Here is a 21,682-nt window from a genome sequence, read left to right on the forward strand (position 1 = left end):
TTTTGCTGACATTTTTTTTTCTTTTTTGCTTGTGTTAGTGCTTGGATGGGACCGTTTCCACCCTGCGGTGCCCGGTACTGATTTCCCCTGGATGTCCAGAGCAACATATGGGACCCAGGGCACTGGTCCAAAGATGGTGGCTGCTTTCTCCAGTGATATGAGAAATCACCAAAAATACGATCTCGACCACACATGATTAAACTGTGAACTATTCGCTCAAACGTGGTTTAAAGCGAGCATTAAAAACTTTACCAATAACTTATTTGTGGTCAGTGTTAATATTAATATTATTGTTTTGCATTAAGTAAGTGTTGTGAATCTTTAATAAGGTCATTCTATTATTTAAGCTGTTGGACAAATACACTCACCTGAGAATCAAACCACGGTGGCGTGACAGGGCCCAGATCCATGCGCGGTGTGCTGGAAAAGAGAATCGCTAATCTGAATGCCAGGCGCTCAGTTTCTGCAGACCACTTGTTCTTCCTCCTACGCTCTGTATTCAGGGGCCTTTAAACTATATCCATCTTGAACGGATCCCTTACATTCCATTGTTGTGAATTTAAAACCGTGGAGTTTAAAAAAAGAAGAATAAGGAGGAAAAAACGCAACCCACAAAATAAAAAGATGGAAGCCAAAAAAGATGTGGCACGATTTTATCGCTAAACACTTGAGGGTTTCCTTAAGGTTGCCGTGTGAACTGCTAAAAATAAAATAAAATAAAATGTGTTTAAAAAGCAACACATCTCAAGTATATTATCCGCATATTTGATTTGGCAACGACGTCTTTTCCTAGCGCAACTCTCCCCGTTTTCTGGGCTTGAGAGCCGCACTAGGATTACACTGGCTTGTGCCCCCCTCCCCTGTGGCTGGGTTACATATCGCCTCAAAGAATTGGCCTCAGATTTAGCATTACATACTTGCCATTTAGCAGGGTACATCACTCCTTATGGATGATAATTCTGTTCCAGGCCTCTTCAAAGTTCAAGGATGCATCCTGCTAGGAAGGCAGGAGAATGTGCCTTTAATGAGTACACATTATGGCACAGTGAAATACAGCCCAATTTATTCTTGTTTCTTTTTCTTTTTACTCAAAGTGCTGTTTCAGTTTGTGTAACAGGTTTGTTTGATTTCTATACCTGTTTATCGTAGCCTTTACTTTACAGTGCGCATGCGTAGAGGCTGTTACAAGTGGTTGTTAACCTAATTAACCCACGCCTTCAGCAGTCCAGATTTTCTAACTATCAGCTGTGTTCAAAATGTTTTTGTTCGTTGGATATTTTGGGACCTAAAAGCCAGGGTCACAGGCTTCACTCCAAAATTTAATGATTTTCCTTTCTGCGTTTGATTCTAATAAGCTGTTGTCTAGCAACGTACATAAATTCTTAATTTATAAAGCAGAGATCAACTACACATTGCCATTGAGCTGAGATAAAAGGCTTTTAGCCTGCTGCTCTAATCTGTCTACTGTAAATCTTTCACTGCCCTGAGAGCGAGTGAGCTGTAGGACCTGTGTATTCTGCGAAAAGCGACTTTAATGTGTTGTTTACAGGGTTGGCTGACCACAGGGAAAATTTGCACCTAGTTATATTAAAAAATATTACTGAGTTACAACCGTTAAGTGCTATTTTTTTTTATTTTTTTTTTATTTTCAAGGAACCTTTTTTTATGAATTATTTTCATGATATATTGCAGTAACTGAATGAAAGCTCCCCTAGTAAAGAAAGAAGATTTGTTCGCTCATTTCAGACGATTAGAAAACACTTTTTTATTTTAAGTCGTTTGAGTCATAACATGTTTCATGTTGGCCTATACATTGTTTATGTCAGTTGCACTCATTCTGCATACAGGATAATACTGGACACACTTTGATATGATGTACAACAGTATAGGGATGACATCAGTAGAATACAGAAGATAATCAAAAGACTCTTTCTGCCACCTCCATCACCTCCCTTTAGAGACTCTTCTTGCTTCCCAAACAATATTAAACATTATAGGATTGTCATTAGAATGTCAATAAGCCTGATTGGACCGTAGTATGGAATCAATTGTGGAAAAAGGCATTGAGATCCTCGTATGGGGGCGCCCTGTCGTGGTGCAAGTGTACGTCGTGGAATGGTGGAATGTTTTCTGAGTGCGCACCACCACTGCGCGTACCCGAAGGCCCAAAGGGTATGCTGTGGCTGGGTCGAGAAGTGGTCAGTCCAGAGTAGTGCACAGAGTAATGATAGTTCCTGTCAGTCTCAGAGGACTCCTGCTGCCTCCCGGAGAGTCCGCCGTTCAGGCACACGGGAGGGCTGTGCTGGCCTTCGTAGTCCGGGCTGCTGTAGTCAGGGGACGTGCCTCCAGGCGGGTACACGGCCTCGTATCCAGAGCCGTAGGAGTGGCTTCGCAAGTTGAGAGCACCGGTTCCGGGCTGGTAATGAGGGCTGGAGATGCGCGAACACCGGTACGAGTAGGGATGGACCGAGAAAGGAGAACTCGGCATGTGGAATCGGGCTCCGTCTGAACACTGTTCAGTTAGGAAGTTCCTGGTGTTGAGCTGCAGGCAGCCTGCCACCAGATTGGTGGTGGGCTGGGACAGGCCTTTGCACAACATCTGCACGTAGGTCACCACATCTGGACGCTTTCCGTTGCGTAAAATCTCCCCGAGGGCTAATATGTAATTCTTGGCCAGCCTCAGAGTCTCGATCTTGGAGAGTTTTTGGGTTTTTGAATAGCAGGGCACCACCTTGCGCAGGTTGTCCAGCGCGGAATTCAAGTCGTGCATGCGCATGCGCTCCCGAGCGTTTGCCTTTACCCGACGCATCTTGGAGCGCTCCACGCGAGCCGCCGTCATCTTACGTTTCTTTGGGCCGCGCTTCTTGGGTTTGTCCCCGCTGTTCTCATCCCCACACTCCTCTTCCTCGGCCTCCTCGTCCTCATCATCGTCGCCGGCCATCTCAGACTCAGCTCGACTGCTGCCTTCCAGTGGCTCGTCCAGCTCGTCCTCCTCGAGGTGGCAGGGCTCGTGGTCATCTTCCTTGGCTTTGGAGTCCTCGACCTCATTGTCCTCCACCCAGTCGGCTGCGAGCCTCTGGACGTCTGGCAGCACCTCGCTGAACAGACGGCTCAACATTGTGGCATGCAACCTGCAAGACAGACAAACAGCGCTTCAGCCTGGCTGTTGGGCGCCCTGCTTTTTACGCACCAACAAGCATGCATTGCAAAAAAATCTCCGGTGAGCCCTCATAGGGTCGTAGCTTCTAGACGTCCCTAATCTTAAGAAAGAAACAAAAAAAAAAACAGTTATTATTCGCTAATTATTTTATAAGCAGTGAGAGTGCCCTGTGGCTTATATCACCGAGTTTTGCGTTGAACGTCAAGGCTTCTTCAGACTGAAATCCACCAAGCAGGGTATCCCAGCTGTTCCACAGTGGGTTACATCTTTGTTTGAAAAAGAGACAACCTAGAGCTATAGAGCTATGACAGTTTGTAAAATTATCCCATCACCTAGGGTTCAAAATTCTACAAGACAGGTTATCTATATGCCATGAAATATTGTTCAATTGCTAAACAAAAAAAAAACTGTCATCTTTTGTGTAAAAAAATAAATGCATACATTTAATATTTATTTCAATTTGAATCAATTTAGTTTCACATTGTGCTTAACCAAATTGGCCGTATAAAATTGCTCGTCACGAAAACTTAATGTTTCCACCTTTAAAAAAAAATTATAGCAAAAACATATTTATGGGAGATTCTCTTAATAAAAACTTTATAATTTAGTACTATCTTTTTTTTAAGAAAATCAGATGCATTTGGTTTATTCTTCAGGCAAGTAACCGTGTAGGCCACTGTTCGGCCTCAGCATGTGCTTCGATCTGTTCCCTCCAGCAGCACGGCGCAGACTGGCCTGCTTCTGCTGAATCCCCAAGGGGCTCACTGGGGTGCGGGTCCCTCCTCTGTCCAATAAATTACCAACTTGGAGGAATTCCATTACACACAGGCCGCACACAGGACCAAGGGAGCAAACAGATTTTTGTTAAAAATTACATTTTTAAAATACACCTTTTTCTATTTTTTTAATCTTAATCGTGAAAAAAAATTAGATATATGCGTTTAACTTATAACATCCAGATAGTGTAAAAATGAAATGCACCAGAACCTCAGTAAACTCTCTGCGGGTTCATGAACCCTGTTTGGCACACCTTCGCAGATCACGCAGGCTACAGATAAATCCTCATCTGAGGACTTTAGTTTGTCTGGACTTAATAAATAAATAAATCATAGATTTGTGAGCGAAAATTAGAGTATGTTTTCATACTGACCTTGACTGTTTGTTTTTTTTAAATAATTCTATCAATACCTTTCTTTTCCGTCAGAGATTCCAGCCCGATCAAAGCTCTTTTTAAGTTACACAAATCTAGCTTTTAATTAAATTTCTCCTCATAATTTATTTATTTATTTCTTCTGAAACCAACTTAGTCAAAATGTAAATCCTCTCCGAATTCATGTCACCACATTCACCGACGACACGGGTTAAATAGACATGTTCTGTGCTAAAATTAAATGTAAAGATATTATAAAAGCTGCCACATCCACAGATCTCCTCAGGTTCTCACTACCCTGAGCTCAGCTGTGCGTTTGGTGTCCAAGGGCGTATTTTTTATCTAATCTTGTAAGCACAATGTAATTAATGCCTACCAATACCTTGTCAATTAGCCTATGTATCTCTGTGGAGAATACTACCCCCACAGTGCTCTGACGTGAATCATGCAAGAGCACACACAAACACACACACACGCACACACGCGCACACACACACACACACACACACACACACACACACACGCACACACACATGCTGCTCATTTTCTAAGACAATAAAATGCAAATTATGAATGCCAAAAGTGACAAGTAGAACCTATCTCTTGAGGGTCAGTGTGGATTTATTTAAACGAAATCTATGAAACACAGCATGATCGATGTCCTCCGATAATAAAAACATTAATATATATATATATAACAAAAATGAAAAAGCCTTAAAAAAAAGATTACAAGCCCAATCTGATCATATCGCTTGCGATACAATGATCAAAAAAAGCCAGGAAAACTGCACCCTTCTTCCAAAACAGGTTTAAAGCATTACATTATCTCAATCTGGCATCGAAACCCAAATTACCCTCCCCTAACCGTGGCTGTAAGAGACATCAGCACAAAGACAAAAACAAATCTGGATCATTATCTGATAGTCTACTGACTAGAATTGTGCAACCTACCTCCGTGGTGGAGCTCAGTGACGGGGCAAAGCGGGTTTGTTTACACCATCTCTCTCCGGGTGGGCATCACATCCACACGCCCTGCACGGATGCTTGTGCGAGCGAGGCGCTGCGTTCTGCTCTCACACCTCTCTCTCCTCTCCTGCCACCCTGCTCTGTCTACTGCTGCTATCCTCAGCCCAAACGCGAGGAGGGAGCCGTGTGGCACCTCAGAGGCAGGACTGGGTGGGTTACATACCAGCTCTGATGCCAGGCCCATATGGCTGGCACGTCATTGGCAAGAGCCATCACATGAGAGCCGGTGATTGACATGCGGCCGCATTCACAGAGACTGGCTTCCCCTGGGGGAGAGGGACTCGCCATCTGTCACTGAGCTGAAAGAGAAAATGGAATAAGGAGAGGATGGCACAAAAAAAAGAAACGTAGGATTCAGGCTGCTTCTCTTAACCTCCATCTTTGGGGAAAATTGGGTTAATCTCGTATAGAAGATGTAGGAAAATCCCCTTATAGCATTAATTGTAATATACATGTAATAGCATTCATATAGTTGGCTACGCCACAACAAATATCCCCAGCGCGGAGATCTAAAATGAGCTGTGTAGGATAAGAAAATCATGATGATGGAAATCATCCACATATGGGAACATTTTGGAAGTATTTCAGTGAAACAGTATATTGGCCCAAAAAAACAAACAGCAACTGAACTCATCCCCGATTCCATCAACAGAAACTTGAGCAAACCAGCGTGCCCACACCCCACACAAAGGTCTGGGATGAGTAAGTTGCCGTTCATACAGATCAGAGTCAGAGTGCAATTGCCTAAACGAATCAGTTGAACTGAGCTTAGCAAGGCGTCTTGGTTTGGGTTGCCAGGACTGGCACAGGTGCCAGCGGCCGGACTGACGCCAAAGGTGGCGAAGGCACAGATTGCAGAGAGGGGCCAGAAGATGGGGCAAGGCAAGAGGTAGAGAGAAGCAAGAACGAAAGGCGGGGTGGGTGGTGGGGAGGCTTATCAGCATCATCATCATCATCATGCTATTGAGCCTCACTCGACTGACCGCTGTGTAATTTGTGCATTCTCAGTGGAAAAACCAAAGTGCCTGACAGACAAGTATTTTTATTTTTTATTGTTTCACACATTTAAATCTCTGATAAAAGTCATACACGGGCACAAATGTGAATGGAGGTTAATGAGAGATATTATGTGCCATTTTCAGGAGTCCTTTGGGTTAATAACAAAAGCTCAAACCCAATAAGAAGAATTTCATGCTATTTTTCTTTCACTATTAAATGCCAAACATACACTTACATCAAATGGACATTTAAATAATGAAGACACGTCATGCATATCATCATATCATTACATTATCCTTCAGGCAAAAGGAGAGTTCGAGATTCTCGGTTTTAGGAGTCACCAAAGGCGTCATGTCACAGCTCAGATTAAAAGTAAGAACTAAATGAACAAATAAATGCATTTTCCCCTCCGCTGTGATTGAAAAGGTTTAAAACCTGGAGAAGAGTATTGTATAGTATTGTTTATTCTATATCTGCCTTGAGTTATTATATTTAAAGAGGAAAATGAAGAGATTAGGAGAAGCTTTAAAGTTAATTTGGCCTCATATGTCCTGAACTGCCAAGCCTTTGGTTCTATCAATCTTATAAACATCTATATTTTACGGCTCGGTTCACATATCACTGAAATTCTCAGTGACTACTCTTTCCACAGTTATGTGTGGGTGACACCTGCTGGAAATAGAAAGCAAATACACGACGTCCTCGGTAAAATATAATAAAATTACGCATTTTCAGCTTTTCCAAAAGAGGATGGAACGACGTTTTTAATTTAGAGTGTGTTGTAAATAAACACAGCCAAATATTTACCTTCTTCAGCAGAAGTAAATCTGTGGATATTTGCATCATGTTTTATTGCTTTGAGGTTTTGTGAAATATATTGAAATATTCATATTTTTAAATATTGCAAATAAATATTCTTGTTATTTCAATACTTTGAACTATAAATGTAAAAATTTAAATATCGCTCTGTGCAAACGTCAGTCATAAGAAATTAGAAATGGCTGCTTTTTCTTAGCAGTTGTCGCCACCTTCTGGTGGTTTCAGTAACTACACAGTGCCACACAGGAACGCTCACATATATGATCTGTTGTGGATTCTACATTACATTTATAATAACACAATAATCTTATAAATATTTCACCTTCAGCTCTGCTCATTTTTGTGCTGTGTCGTGAGTTTGGACTATCATATATTTACTTGCATTCAAACCTCCCCTCAGTGAAGTGATTTCTTTACTTTTGGCCATAAGATGGTGCTGACTTGTCATCCCAGTGTTGCTTGGTGTCACGTGTTGTTGAAAGTGCTCGCAAACATACATTATGTTTTCAAGGACGACAGACGAACTGAAACGGAGCTGAGCCACAGATGGGCTCTTTTAAAATGTCCAAGGTGGCGAGCTCTTTTATCTGCAGACCTCGCCCAGCAGGCCTGAGTTTGCTGTCATTAGCAACTCTTCTTGAAGCTGGCAGATGTCCAGAGCTTTTCTCAAGTCCAGTACTTCAGTAGAGGTTGAACCCTTGGGCTTGTGGCAAGTGGGATCAACCATGGGGCCCTCTGCTTACAGGGGCATCTGGTTCGTTTTCCAATATACACACAATATACACCACAAGGAGAAAGCCTTTAGAAAAGTTTGTTTTTCAATCTCCTTTTGGTTATATTTAGTCACCTGCCTGTTGTTTGACTTTTAGGAAAACATAATGATTTGGGTGAAAGTTTACCTTTTTCCACTTCTTTACGAATTGCATGACACATGAAAAATAGGACACTTCCGCCTGAAACAGCCTACATGCTCGGGGGGATCCCACGTACAAATAAATGACAGTTCGTGACAGCTTGGCCGCTGATTGTGTTGCATTTGTCCTCTCTTGCCCTGCCTCTCCTCGAACTTATGCCGAAGCACACACTCCAACACACTTCCTGCACTGCCAGCTCTCTAAGAAGAAAAGCTGTTGTCATGGCAACTGAGTGCCTCGCAGATATTCGCTGTGCATATGGTAAAGCCAAGGTGGGCACCGGCGAAAGCAGAGGTTAATACTTTTGCCTCTGGAAGAGGGGGAGCGATTAGATCTTTATTTATTTATATTTCCAGTTTGTTGATCGTCCTCAAAGTGAGCACGCAAATTTGCACTCAACGTCAGTGCAATAAAATACGACCTTAAGTGCCTACCTAAAATTAATTACTTCGTTAATTAATTAAAATTAAAAAATCTATTTCTTCCCAACCAGGATTCGGCACATTTTTGCTAAGATAGCAGTGAGTGGCATCTTCCTAATATCTTAAAATTCGTTTCTTTTAGTTCACTATGACTCGATGCTGACTTTAGTTGTTTATCAGTTTGTGAAATTCTTTGAAGTTGTGTAACTTCCTCGCTTTTTTTCTTCAATTTCCCCTTCATTCGGGTAGATTTCTTTATCGGACAACTTTAAAATGCAAATGCGCAAAGTTTGCGGCTCCAGTAAAGGCAACAAAACCTTCACTGCTCTTCTTTCCTCCTCACGCATTAAGGTCAGCGGACAAAGTGTGAGAGGAAGGGGAGGGGAGACTGGCGGGGAGGCGGGGAAGAGGAGCTGATCGCTGCTGTTAAACGGAACTCCAGAGACCAGAGGATCGCCGGGACAGAGAGAGATGCCGCTGTTTACTCACTGACGGCGAGTTTTTGTCAAGTATAAGCACTTTACTGCAGTTTTTCCACAGGCGGTTCCACTGAAGCTGACCTCCTCTGGACTCTAGGTTTGTGCGCTCGGCTGCGGAGGTGACAGGCGGGACTCGTTGCTGCTGCTGCTGCTGCTGCTGCTGCTGCTGCTGGTGCTGTTCCCCGCAGAGACGGAGGTGATGGACCGAGAGGCAGACGCGGATGCGAGGAGGAAGATCCAATTTTCCGTGCCTTCCTCCGTGCCCACCCAGCTGGACCCGCGACAGGTGGAGATGGTGAGATCTGAGGGAGTGTGGCTGTAGCCTACACGGATGATGACAGTGGTTGTGGAGATGAGTGTGTGTGTGGAAGGATTGTTAAGCTCAGGCTGGGTAACTGCATCTGTACATTTTAAAAGTAAATATCTAAAACGTGCTCGCCTGCAGTTCCATCATTAATGCTTCTTCAGGGGCATCAGTGCTTAACACGGAGGCTGACAGACTGCAAGACTTTGCAAAACTGTGTTTTGATGTTTGTATGTTACTCTGTGGGCAGCAGGGTATGGGCAGTGCTGGAATTAAGCAGAGCTCTGCAGCTACAGATTTTTTTTGGAGTCCTTAAAGTTGATGAGATTTCTTTGCCCTTCCATCCGAATGGAGGAGGAAGAGGAGGAGGAGGAGGTGAGGGATAAAGGACTATTTGTGGCATTAAAAATTAGTTGCGCCTGAGTAATAAATCCTTTACCACACACAAGAAGCAAAATGTAGAAGGTATTACTCATACGCTCGTGGAGGTGGTGAGCATATTATGTAAAGTCAGATCCGTTATCTGTTGCTTATGCTGAATCATCCCAAAGCGAGCGCTGGTCAATGCAAACAGTGCAGGGCAGGGTGAAGAGGGAAGGTATTATGCTGTACAGTATGAGCAGAGATGTGCATATGTTATTGGTGGTGTTAAAGACAAGAGCCCATAAAGGTCACAAAGTTGCCAATGAGGTAATATTTGGACACAAAAAGCAGCAAATGACAGGCTTATCCATTCCTTGTGCAGGAGATGTTCATTTCTTCAGTCGCTCCCTTAAGGGAAGTTTCACTGGAGACCAGGTGCAGAGTAAGAAATGTTCTTTTTTTTTCCAAGTAGGAGATTTGGAAAATTTCAAATGGCATCTGTTTGGAAAGCTTGTTTCAGCCTAATAAATCAATAAGTTCTGGGCAGATATTTTCTGCTGCATCTGCTGTTTACAGCCCACTCTTGGTCTCTGGGTTTTCTGTTTGCTTGATTCATACCCTGTCCAGTACAGAAGGGATCATTTATTTGCTTTTCTAAGCAAGCCCATGCACAATGATGGCACAATTCTGAGTGATATTTTAATTTAAATACAGTCTGATGCTAATCAGTTGCTATACTCTACTTGATAGACTTGTTCACTTCTTCACTCGTTTTGTCTATAAGATGCTCTGGCAGTTTTATCAGCTCAGATCTTAGTAAGATTATGGCAATCTTCCTCCACTGATTAAATAAGACTGCAAGAAGCCAGAGACATTATATATCAGGAGGACCCTGAAGAAGCACATTTCCTTCAAAGTAGGAGTAAGGTTACAGGGCTTCATTTTCTGTGTTTCTGAAGCCATCACGTCACCAAAGTGACCATAAGTCTGCTGGAACAGTGTGCACAAAATAATAATCCTCAGGCATCTGTTGATGAAAATAAGAGGGACGGGATCAAACTAAGGAAGTCCTGCACACACAGAGATACAAGGAAACAGTCTGAGGAGATAAATATTCACCTGCAAAAAGAGCTTTGTGATCTATAGTTTTGGAAAACTGTATCATAATCTTCGAATTTCTTCTTTCTAACTGACCAAAAATGCCCTGTGGTCATATCATGTGGAATGAGACTTGTAGGAATGCTTAAAACCACAACTCTCATCGATAACTTAATCCAACATGTAGCAAGTCCTTCTGGGAATGGGTTCCTAGCTCGAAAGACCTTGATAGCACCTCATCGGCTGAATTTCTTGATCACTTTTTAAAAAGCTAAACTAGAAATGACCGTCTTCGGCATCAGTGTACACACACATAAAAGGAAGTGATTTCAAATTCATACATACAGTAAAAGTGACACAACAACAAGTAGAAAAAGAGGAGATTCAAATCCTGTGAGGCCAGACCTCAGCAATGACTTATATTCAGCAAATTTCCTCTGTAAGGAAGTCTTGTACCCTGGCAGCGATCCTAGTAATGACTCAGGCAGTTATTTTGACAGTTTTTTTTAAGGTCCCATGAGTGAAAGAGGAGAGAGTAATAACTTAAAATCCAAAATTGCAAGAGCATAATAGGCAGTCAGAGCTGATTTTTTTAATACTTAAAAATAAATTGTGCTTACTTTGATTTTAAAAGCGTTTTGATTATAAGTTACACCTGAGCTACACATGCACAAAGTCACATGATATTTTGGCATCATTAACAGCTCTTCCAGTGTGCCAACAGAGCACATCAGAGCTCACACAACATGCTAATTCATGTTATGGACAATATCAGCTTGCTTACCTAAATCTTTCTACTATGACAAGTAGATGAGCTGCCACCAAACAGTCTTGAGCCTCTACTGTATGCATGTGTGAGTGCAACAGCATGACTAGTTAATAGGATCTGTCTTGTAATACTTCTGTTTCCGTCCAGTGGTGGAATTTGTTTCAAAAAACAAGTGGAGAGCTGCAGGAGCAGTGCTGAAGTGTATTTTTTCTTTTCTGTCCTTGAGATTTTGGTTTACTGAGGTTTTAGCCACCTTCTCTTACTGTCTTGTGAGGTCTCATCAAGAGTTTCTTGTCCTTTTGTGGTCCTTGAGAAATGCCGCCCGTCGATAGCGACTGAAACATCTAGAATAAATCAAAATAAAGGCAGGAATAAACGGAACACATTGAGCTGGAAAGGGAAAAACGGCAGAAGAAAAGAGACAAAGATAGCTGACAGAAGCCGAACAAGACACGCAAAAGGAGGAAAATCATCAGCCAAGGAGATGACTGATTAAAAAGAAAGAGATTAGCTGTGGATGACTGAGGAATGAATCAAGGGCGAGGGCAGCTCCTGCCAAGAGCACAAATAAAAAGCTCTAAAGTCTAATAGGGTCTTGTTCTTACAAACCCAGCATACGCACCCCTGTTAATCATTAATGCTATTTACAGAGTGGGCTGATGGCTTAATATTGGTCTTAATATTGGTAAATCTTCAGACCTAGATGAAGTGACTGTAGCTGACAAAGGGAGGTGGTAGCAGGAGAATAAAATAAACAAGACAGTTCCAGTCTTCCAATGGGAAGTTTCTATTTTCAAGTGCATTAATTGTGTTTTCTTTCATTTGTGTGGGTTCAGCTCCTGTTCTCCACTATCCAGGCCAACGCTACACAAAAAAAACCAGGTCAAAAGTCCGAAGTCATGAGTCGTGTTGTGGTCAAATCAAGTTCTGCAAAGGATTATTCCCTGAAAAGTGTTTTGTGTACACAGTTTTATACTTTTAGTGCATGCATTTAATCATTAAGCACAGAAGTTATTTTTGCGTAAAAGGCTTTTTAGGTCACTACCCCCCACTCAGTGTTGTCATTGTTCATTTAAACATCCAGTATGACGCATTGGAGTTGAATGTTATGCAACTAAAGGTCATCTGACCTACAAAAAAAATGGGGTGTGGGATTAATGATTTACTACATGACCACTAAACTTAGAACCCATGCTGCTGCTTAAATTTGCCTTTCTAGACGTGTCTGTGTTTTGATGGTAGCGGCAACAGAAAAAGGCTTCTTATAACCCCAAAGCATCGATCAACGAGTTCCAGTAACATTTAAAACACATTAAATTTCTAAGTGGATTGAAAAATATGATCAATAAGTTGACCTTTTCTGGATATTGATAAGTACAGAGTAAAGAGTTAGCTATTAAAAGGAAATGTTAGACATAATTCATTTAGAGAGGTTTCTGTTATGTTTTAAACAATAGCCCAAACTTCTTTAAAGAACTCTCCTTCTGCTTTTTGTTTTCCAAATTTTTGTCAGACCCCTCACTCAGTTTTGTGTGTTGCTATCTTTATTGTCCCTCTATCAGTATCCTAATCCTCAGCCTTAACCCTATGCTATCAGAACATGTCAGAGGGACTTTGTCCCCTGAAAAGTCGCCTCAGAAGTCTCAAAAAGCAATCAGGGGATAAAAGATAAATATCATAAAACCAACAGCTGATGTCAAAAACAAACTTTGCATTTTTTAGGGTTAAGGTTACTTCTTATCATCAATGATAACATGATAACTTGGACCTCACTGGTTTAAGACATTATTGGACCAATAAAATGCATTTTCAAAAAACGCTTTGGGTAATACAGTTTTTAAAAACCTGAAGAATAGAATATCACCTAAATAATAAGGTCCATATTATAAAATACAATGTTAAAATGATTTATTATTCTAAAATAACAAACACAATAAGCCCAGCATGTGAGGAGGAACTATGAAACATTAATTTGTTTCCAGTGAAATCAAACGTCCACTGCAGCCACACTGAGCAATCAGTGGTATTTACAGGAATTTCAGACATGCACAACAAGGATCTGATGAAAATAAAATATGTTCCCTGCAGGTGCTTGACCTTCCAACTACAGTGTTAACAAAACATAGGCCACTATGTCTGAAGAGGCTCTCAGACAGGTGCTCCAAATGTGGTTTGGTCCTTTGGCCCCACATGCCTTTTTTCCCCTCCTGAGTGCTGTGTGCACATGTTTTGTGTGTTTATTGGATTGCCACACTCATATTTTCATGTTAACACATCTTTAACCTCTAATAGGATGCCCCCCCCCAAAAAAAGGGGCTGCATATTTAATTCTAGTGTGTGACTCATGAATATGGATGAATGCAGTGCACAAAGGGAAGCAGAAGCTGTGAGAGTTACTCCAGAGTGAAAGCTGCCCACACATTTCAATGCCTACACTCTTCGCTGTGATTGGCTTGGCAGCCACTTGTATCTCATAACAATGTTATCACCATCACACATCACAAAATAGAGCCGGCGATGAGTATAGTGTGTGTTTTCCATAAATAACAAGTTATAAAAATAATGGTGAGAAAATGTAATCAATCTAATTACAAGTAAAAATTCTATGAAAGGACACAATAAGGATCCTAACAGTGTTATATTATTGGATTTTTGCTGTTTCTATAAAATAAATTCTTAATTGTGCCTACTTTATTTAGTGTGGAGCAGATTTGTAAATATGGTATTTTCAATCAGTAATTTATTTACCCAGGTGTTATGTATTTTGCTTTTGGAACTTTGAAACCTGGAAATGACCTTAACAACTCTGCTTTAAAATCTTAATCTGAAAACTATCCAGAAATAGTGCATGAAAAAGTACATTATTTCACTTTGAAATGTTATGGGAAAGTAAAATATAAACTGAAGGTCCAAGAATACAAGAGCATTACTAATACAATGTATTCACGTGTCACAGGAGGTGACGAATACAGCAAAATTTTGCCCCGTGGCCTCAAATTGCATCTTTTTGAACCAAATTAAAAGTTAGAGAGTTCATTTACAAGTCATATTACTGACAGGCTTAGTTTTGTAATGCCCAACTATCAGAGGAATGTGACAGGTCGGGATATGCTGTAGATAAACACTCATCGGACACTTGCTAGTACTGAGTTGGGCCCTCTTATACCTTCAGAAATGCCTTCATTTTTCATTGAATAGACCCTACAAGGTGCTGGAAAATACATGTGGTCATAAAGGGACAGACACACTCAGCAACAACACAGAGGCGGTGGCGTTTGAACAATACTCAGTTGGTACTAAGGTGCCCAAAGTGCGCCAAGAAAATATTCCCACACCATTACACTCCAGCAGTGTCATGACTGCTGTGGCAGGTAGGAAGTGGGCCCAAATGCAGGACTCAAACACAAAAAGGTAAACTTAGAAAAGAAAAAATGTTGCTGCTGCTAAAATTAAGGCTGACCAGATCAGGCTACATTTTTCCAAACTCCTGTTGTCCAATTTTGTTGAGCCTGTGCAAACTGTAGCCTCAGTTTCCTGCTCTTAGCTGACAGGAGTGGCACCTGGTGTGGTCTGCTGCTGCAGCCAATCTGCTTCAAGGTTCAACATGTTCTTCTTCTGCTCTTCAATGCTGCCTTGGTTGTAGCAAGTTTTCATTTGAGTTACTGCTGCATTCCTTTCAGCTCAAAGCAGTCTGACTATTCCACTCTGACCTCTGACATTAACAAGGCATATTTTCTTTTCATAGTCTCTGTAAACTCTAGTTAAACTTAACTCTAGTTACTTAAATCATCTTTCTTCAAGAAATGTAAAGAAAGGCTTGAACTTTATTTCCGTATGTTTTTATGCATAAATGCACTGTCATGTGATTGGCTGATTAAATATTTGCATTAACTAGCAGTTGAACAGGTGTGCCTAACAATTTGGCAGTTGGGTGTATATTTAATGTTTTGTGTGTTTTGTGGTTACTTTGACTCTCCCTGCTTCACACATATAAGACAAGGAGATGAAGAAGTACCGGCTGCTTTGTATGATGGAGACATACTGTAAACATGTTACAAAAGAACTGTGATTTCATCCAAGCGATAGGAACTTGTAGCAGAAAAGGAAATAAATTTAAATAATCCTTATTTAGATTTATTTATAATTTAAATAATCCTTCTGCCTTCTATCATAAAACGTAATCCTCATTCACAAACAAGCTGGACAGTCTCTTGAATGTTGTTGCATAATGATATGCATTTATTTTTTTAATGCATCTAACTTTCAAAGAACAAGTCCTCTGCATACATGCCATAAACCACAGTTTAGAATAAATGAATGCTGATTATTGAAGCAGTGAAGCCCTAAAGAAAAAAACCTCTTGTATCTCTCTCTTCTGCAGATTCGTCGTCGGAGGCCGACACCTGCCACGCTGTTCAGATTGACGGACCCACCATCACCAGAAGAAGACAGCAGCCCACATCAGGTAGATATGCATGTGAATTATACAAGTTAAAGATCCAGCAGTAAAAGGTTTGAATCAAATTTCAACGATACAGTAGTCATAAGTTCCAAAAGACCACAGTACAATGCAATCATGGCCTCTGAAATAATTGGAAATGTGGTGTTTCGACTTTCTATGTGCATTGTGAATGTCTCTTTAGTTTTTTTTTTGTTATCATTAAGCCCACATTTTGCTATTTAAGTCAAAATTTCAGGTTATTATGTCAAAATTTCCAGATAGGTATCTCAAACATTTCTCTTCCCAACTCAAACGTCTGAGAAAAGAAGTAGAGACTAAAAAAATAACTTTAATTTCCAAGTTATTAAATTGAAATAATAACTTGAAATTTTGATTTATTGATGATGAAATTTTTTTTTTCTGTTTTGAAACCAGCTTCTACATTTTCAAGCTGTTTCTAAAACAGCTGCAGAAAAGCTTTCATAGGAAATGTCAAATTCGATTATTTACATTATGTACATTACAGTGACAACTAATTCTGCATCTTCACTTAATAACGCAACAAATATGTGAATAAGTGATGGCATTTTTATTTATGCTTTACTCCATAATTACCTGTTACAAGTATGAAAGTGCTTTTACGTTTTGTTTTATCTTTTCATTGACTTTTGCTGACAAACCTTCACATTGTGCATTACTGCCTTTCTGCTCTAATCCTTGCAACTGGAAAGGAGCGATTATTAGATTTCTTATATTGTATCATTTGTTTGAGGCAACAATAAGACAAAAAAGTGTTGCGTACACTTTTAGCTGTAAACCCTGGTTTGCATTTTTTATTTCAGCAGTGGGTTCTTGGGGAAAATGGAGCTTTGAAAGCCAAACTGGTTCACATGTCAACCTACCAGCCGCCATCTCTTAAAGGTAAATGAACCCTGACTCGAATCATTTTGTGTGTGTTTTTCCCTTGTACCCACACACTGGTTTTTCTTGTTTATATAACAAATGACACCAAATGAAAGAATTTGGGAGACCTAATTCTGCTGTGGCAACCACCATGTGGTCTCTATCTGTCTGGACTACGCACATTTCCACAACCACAATGAGAGTGTGTGTGTGTGCATGCGTGTGTCATGTAAGATTAGGAGCAGTGGCAGCTGTGAGTCTGTTCTGGATCATCCTGGATTATAGAATGGCTGCACAGCTGTAACACGGTCTCACCCACTCGCTGGCACATGCACACACACTATCAGATGCAACCAGAGTCACACAGACTTAAATACACACAAAAAAACCAACTCTGTTGTTATAAATATCTATACAACAGACGTTTTTATGCGTCTTCTTTTTTGTGCAAATTGTGGCTTTGGCACCTGCAGACATGACAGTTGCCACTCATAATATTAACTGGGTTTTGCTCGTTTTATTTGAGTGATGTTTGCATTTATAATTTTATATAACAAAAAAATTTTCCTTTCATAAGACATGCATGTATATTTTAAAATTGAAAATCCACATTAAAAAAATGTAACAAAATTTTAAGATTGATTTTTACTTTATTTGAATAGCTCAAAAGCTTCATGAGTTTGTTATATTCTCATTGCTTCATAGAACATTATTTATCTTCACCTTGGCATTAACTTGTTGTCTCTATATGCAGATGACATAGTCCTTTCCTGTGGATATTGATCATTAGATAAATGACCAGACAGGCGATTAGAAACCTAACTCCAAAATGATTATACTAACCCGTATAAAAAAAATTAAAAACAATTCTGACCTTTGCAGAAAATAGTTGAAATGACCTAATTCAGTGATGCTGAGTTTAAATAATAAATCTTTTTTGTCACCTTTTTTCACATTTGGTCCATTTGTGCTAATTGTATCTCTGCTTCTCCAAAACATTTTGCAAATTTTCATATGTTTCTTTTAACAAGACATAATAGCCATTTGGCATGCATGCACTAGGACACATTATAGGTCCTGTTTCGAGCTGTCAATGAATAACCTCCACTCATCTGCATTGTACTTATAACACATTGCACCCAGTGGTCAGCCAGCAATGGTAGCGTGGCCGAGCGGTCTAAGGCGCTGGATTAAGGCTCCAGTCTCTTCGGGGGCGTGGGTTCGAATCCCACTGCTGCCAATGCACATTTTCCAGAATTTCTCATACAAGGGCTATTCTATTTTCTCATACATTTGCAATAAAGGGCTATTCTATTTCTATCTAAAGAACATTTCAAAGAATCGATTAGGATCCTTTTCATGATTCTTATTAAAAGAAAAAGCATAGACACAAAAAACTCAAGTGCGTCCTTTGGCATATCCGAATCTCTTACTAAGTCATTAAACTCTGGCTTAGTGAATAACTGGAGGACAAATGAACTACTGGATAATGGATCTTCAAAGTCTGAATCTGCATCTGGAGACAAAACATCATCAGATCTTCTTCCTCATCAACTAACCCAATAAAAATCAGAGAGGGTATTTCATTTAAACATGGTACAGGTCTTATTGTAGATGGGAGGTTAGGGCAACTGATAGATGATTTAGTTTTGGAAGTTCATCCAGAAATATTAACTAAACAGTGGTAGTCATCAAAATGACTCTGTGACTCCCTATATACCACTGGAATACCAAAAACCCAGCCTCTTCCCCTTAGTAGAATTACAACACACACCCTGCTCAACTAAATGAGGTCCACATGGCTGGTTCTGTTCACCCAGTTTCATACCAAAATAACCAAAGGATCCTGTTATAGCGGTAATAGAGCAAAGGGGATATCATTTGTTAAGTCAATCAATCAAAGCCAAAATTAGTAAAGAGCAAGTGTTAGATTTCACACGCATTGCACACAGTTGATGTGTAACATTACAACTCTAGATATACAAATCCAAACACAATAATCTCTTTTATCAACCTATTCTTTGTCCTCTAGAGGACAATGGACAGATGATTGGAAAATTTGGTATTTTTGTTAGTAAAATGTTTGCAGTGTAACTTCATTCATCATAACTGATTTGTATTTTCAGCTGTCCAGAAGATGGCACAGGCCCATTTGTCCTCACTTGACATGAAGTCTGTAGACACAGAGTCCTCTTCAGGGGAAGAAGAGGAGCAACATGATGAGGAAAGGCAGCAGAAAGCCTCAGGTGGGTAAGCTAGGATAGGCTTTCCCATTTTTGGATTTTTGCTGGCAACTATACCAAGTATGGACATTTACACTTTGGAAATTTCTTTTCATGTTGGATCTAAAAGAAGAAAGCAAGGCACAGAGGGATCAGCGTGGTCTCCTGGACAGTCTGACAGAAGGTCATCGCAACAAAGACAAAGAGGATGCCAAAGAAAGAGAGGAAGGAAATGCAGAATGACAAATGAAGAGAGCCCTGATCGAGACAGTTTTATGATGAATCAATATGCATAGCACATGTGTGTGCCGTACATATGCGTGTATGGATATGTGTATGAGTGTGTATTAATTGGGTCTGTGGGTTTGTGGAAACATACAGTGTAAAAGAGGAATGTGGAGAAAAAAGAGAAACACAACAGAGATTATATGATGAAGGTCAGAATATCATTGAGCTGACAGAGGAAATCTTTAGCTGGAGACTTGTGAAGGAAACTGTGTCGCCGTCAGCCAAAGAAACGAGGGCTAAATTCCAATCAGCCAAGGACGCTGCACAAGAAATATAAGAATAGCTAAGAACTCTCGTATTTTCACAAAGCATTCATTAGTTCAAAAAGGTGTTTTGTTTTTGTTTTGTTTTATTCACTTTGAAGGTCTGGGAATACTGTGAGACATCTGAGTTTGAAGAATTAGAATTTAAATAGGCTTTGTTGACATCATGTAAAAGGGGCATGAGCTGAAGTGACACGGGTGCTAAATTTACAGTTCACGTCCGATTAGAAGCAAAAGAAGTACATAAAGAAATCAAATGCCAAATGTAACAGTGGGTAATGAAGATACATCTGCAGCTAATGTGTGTGTTGTACAAATGCACAAGATTATATTTTGTACGTAGTATCAGTGCAGACAGTAACAGACTGCAGTGCGATGACCATAGCCAGTTTCAACTGGAATTTAGCTCAGAAACTGTGACACTGCTTTCAGAGTTATGTCCATCTCTGAAGTTTGCTTTCCTCAGTCTTTCAGACATTTGTCTGCAAGGTCAAGAAATCAAAAGACGGAGGATTACAGACGAATTCAGCGCAGTCACAGTAGACCAGATTATATCCTAACAGATTAATCCAACTAATCACGATAATGCAGCAAACTGTTTCAGGCTAGATATTTTAAACTGGGGTTTTTTGTTTTTTTTGTAACATGGAGATTAGCGGACATGATATGTTTGGGATGCCACACATGTTAGCTTGATAGTGAAATAAAATCTACCTGATTTTCAGAAACATCACATATGAAGGTTCATTCATGACCCTGTACATAAACACTGTTTCGTGCCGGTTGATAATAAATCATTTATGAGGCTGTTGGTGTTTGTGTATTTGTATGCCTAATGCTTCTTTTCCTTGAAAGACATATTTCATTTGATTTTTATTCAAACCAAACCATGTCACCATATTTAGGCCATATGTAGCTTAAGCTCAAACTTTTTTTTTATGTTTGTGGGATTTAACCAAGAGTATTTGTGTTCTTTATCAGTGCACACTCACCTGCCAGTTTATTGCGTTCACCTGCTCAACTGCTTATTAATGCAAATATCTGACTAGCCAATCACAATGCAGTAACTAAATACATTTAGGCATGTAGACATAATCGCGAAGACCTGCTGAAGTTCAAACTGAGCATCAGAATGAGGAGGAAAGATGGTTGACTATAAGTGAATCTGGATATTTCATAAACTGCTGATCTACTGGAACTGTCCCATGCAACCATCTCAAGAGGATACAGTCATGGTCTGAAAGAGAGAAAATATTCACTGACCTGCAGCTCTGGGTGAAAATGCCTTGTTGTTGTCAAACAAAGTTTACAGAAGAACATCACTGAGTGCACAACAGGTTAAAATTTGAATCAGATGGTTTACAGCAGCAGAAGACCACACCTGTGCTGTTACTGTCGGCTAAGAACAAGAAACTGAGGCAAAAATTTGCTCACCATGGAAAAATGCTGTCTGATCTGATGAGTACTGATTTTTCAGAATCTAGTGTAAACAAGCCTGTATCCAACCTGTTGATGGTTCAGGCTGGTGTGGTGGTGTAATAGTATGGGTAATATTTCTTGCCACACTTCAGGCCACTTTAGTATCAATGAATCCTTGTTTAAAGCCAGAGCCTCAATAATGTTTTTGACTATATCCATCCTTTTCTGTGTACCCACAGTGTACCCATCATCTGGCTCCTTTCAGTAGGATAACGTGTCATGTCACAAAGCTCAAATATTCCAAGCCTGGTTTGTTGGCATGACAATGAGTTTCCTGTACTAAAATAATCTCGACAGTCACCAGATGTGGGAGGAAAAGTGGTACCGACTACATAGAGCCCCAGTAGTAGAAGAGAGCGTGTAAACCCAGAATGAAAAGCTTTTTCTTGCAATTTTTTGCCCCTAATAAATATGTGCTACAATTAAATTGCCTGAATAAATTAGTTGGGTGAATGAACTTTGATTCCTCAAACGTTCATCACTTACAAACAAGCTGAAGGAAGCCAGCTCTTTCAAAACAGATGTGACCAGACCATAACTAATGGGTTAAGAATGGTTTGGCTATTAGCAGTTGTTAAAAACA

The 21,682-nt window shown here is 40.2% G+C and overlaps 1 protein-coding gene, 1 non-coding gene and 1 pseudogene across 4 annotated transcripts; 2 read left to right on the forward strand and 1 right to left on the reverse strand.

Moving 5' to 3' along the window:
- Positions 1–1,119: 1,119 nt before the first annotated feature.
- On the reverse strand, positions 1,120–8,198 carry LOC147323442 (neurogenic differentiation factor 2 pseudogene; annotated as a pseudogene). Its single transcript, XR_015130740.1, has 3 exons — positions 8,054–8,198; positions 5,262–5,635; positions 1,120–3,131 (listed from the first exon to the last, which is right to left on the reverse strand). The product of XR_015130740.1 is annotated as a neurogenic differentiation factor 2 pseudogene (transcript).
- A 649-nt stretch (positions 8,199–8,847) lies between these two features.
- Positions 8,848–20,431, forward strand: LOC147323443 (protein phosphatase 1 regulatory subunit 1B-like). 2 transcript variants are annotated; one of them, XM_086303753.1, is made up of 6 exons: positions 8,848–8,984; positions 9,067–9,264; positions 15,885–15,968; positions 16,787–16,865; positions 18,974–19,093; positions 19,200–20,431. In XM_086303753.1, exons 2-6 carry the CDS (start codon positions 9,169–9,171, stop codon positions 19,310–19,312), a joined length of 492 nt encoding a protein of 163 aa, XP_086159879.1. In that variant the 5' UTR covers positions 8,848–8,984; positions 9,067–9,168; the 3' UTR covers positions 19,313–20,431. The 2 variants fall into 2 exon arrangements, with proteins under 2 accessions (XP_086159879.1, XP_086159880.1); XM_086303754.1 differs by having other exon boundaries at positions 16,790–16,865.
- On the forward strand, positions 18,006–18,087 carry trnal-aag (transfer RNA leucine (anticodon AAG)). The gene has a single exon. It is a non-coding gene; the product is annotated as a tRNA-Leu (tRNA).
- Positions 20,432–21,682: the final 1,251 nt, after the last annotated feature.

This window comes from Aulonocara sp. 'chitande type north' Nkhata Bay, linkage group LG8 (genome assembly GCF_057382095.1).
Source record: "Aulonocara sp. 'chitande type north' Nkhata Bay isolate Kocher_YH1m ecotype deep benthic linkage group LG8, A_spYH_male_GT1.1, whole genome shotgun sequence".
Taxonomy (NCBI): Eukaryota; Metazoa; Chordata; class Actinopteri; order Cichliformes; family Cichlidae; genus Aulonocara; species Aulonocara sp. 'chitande type north' Nkhata Bay.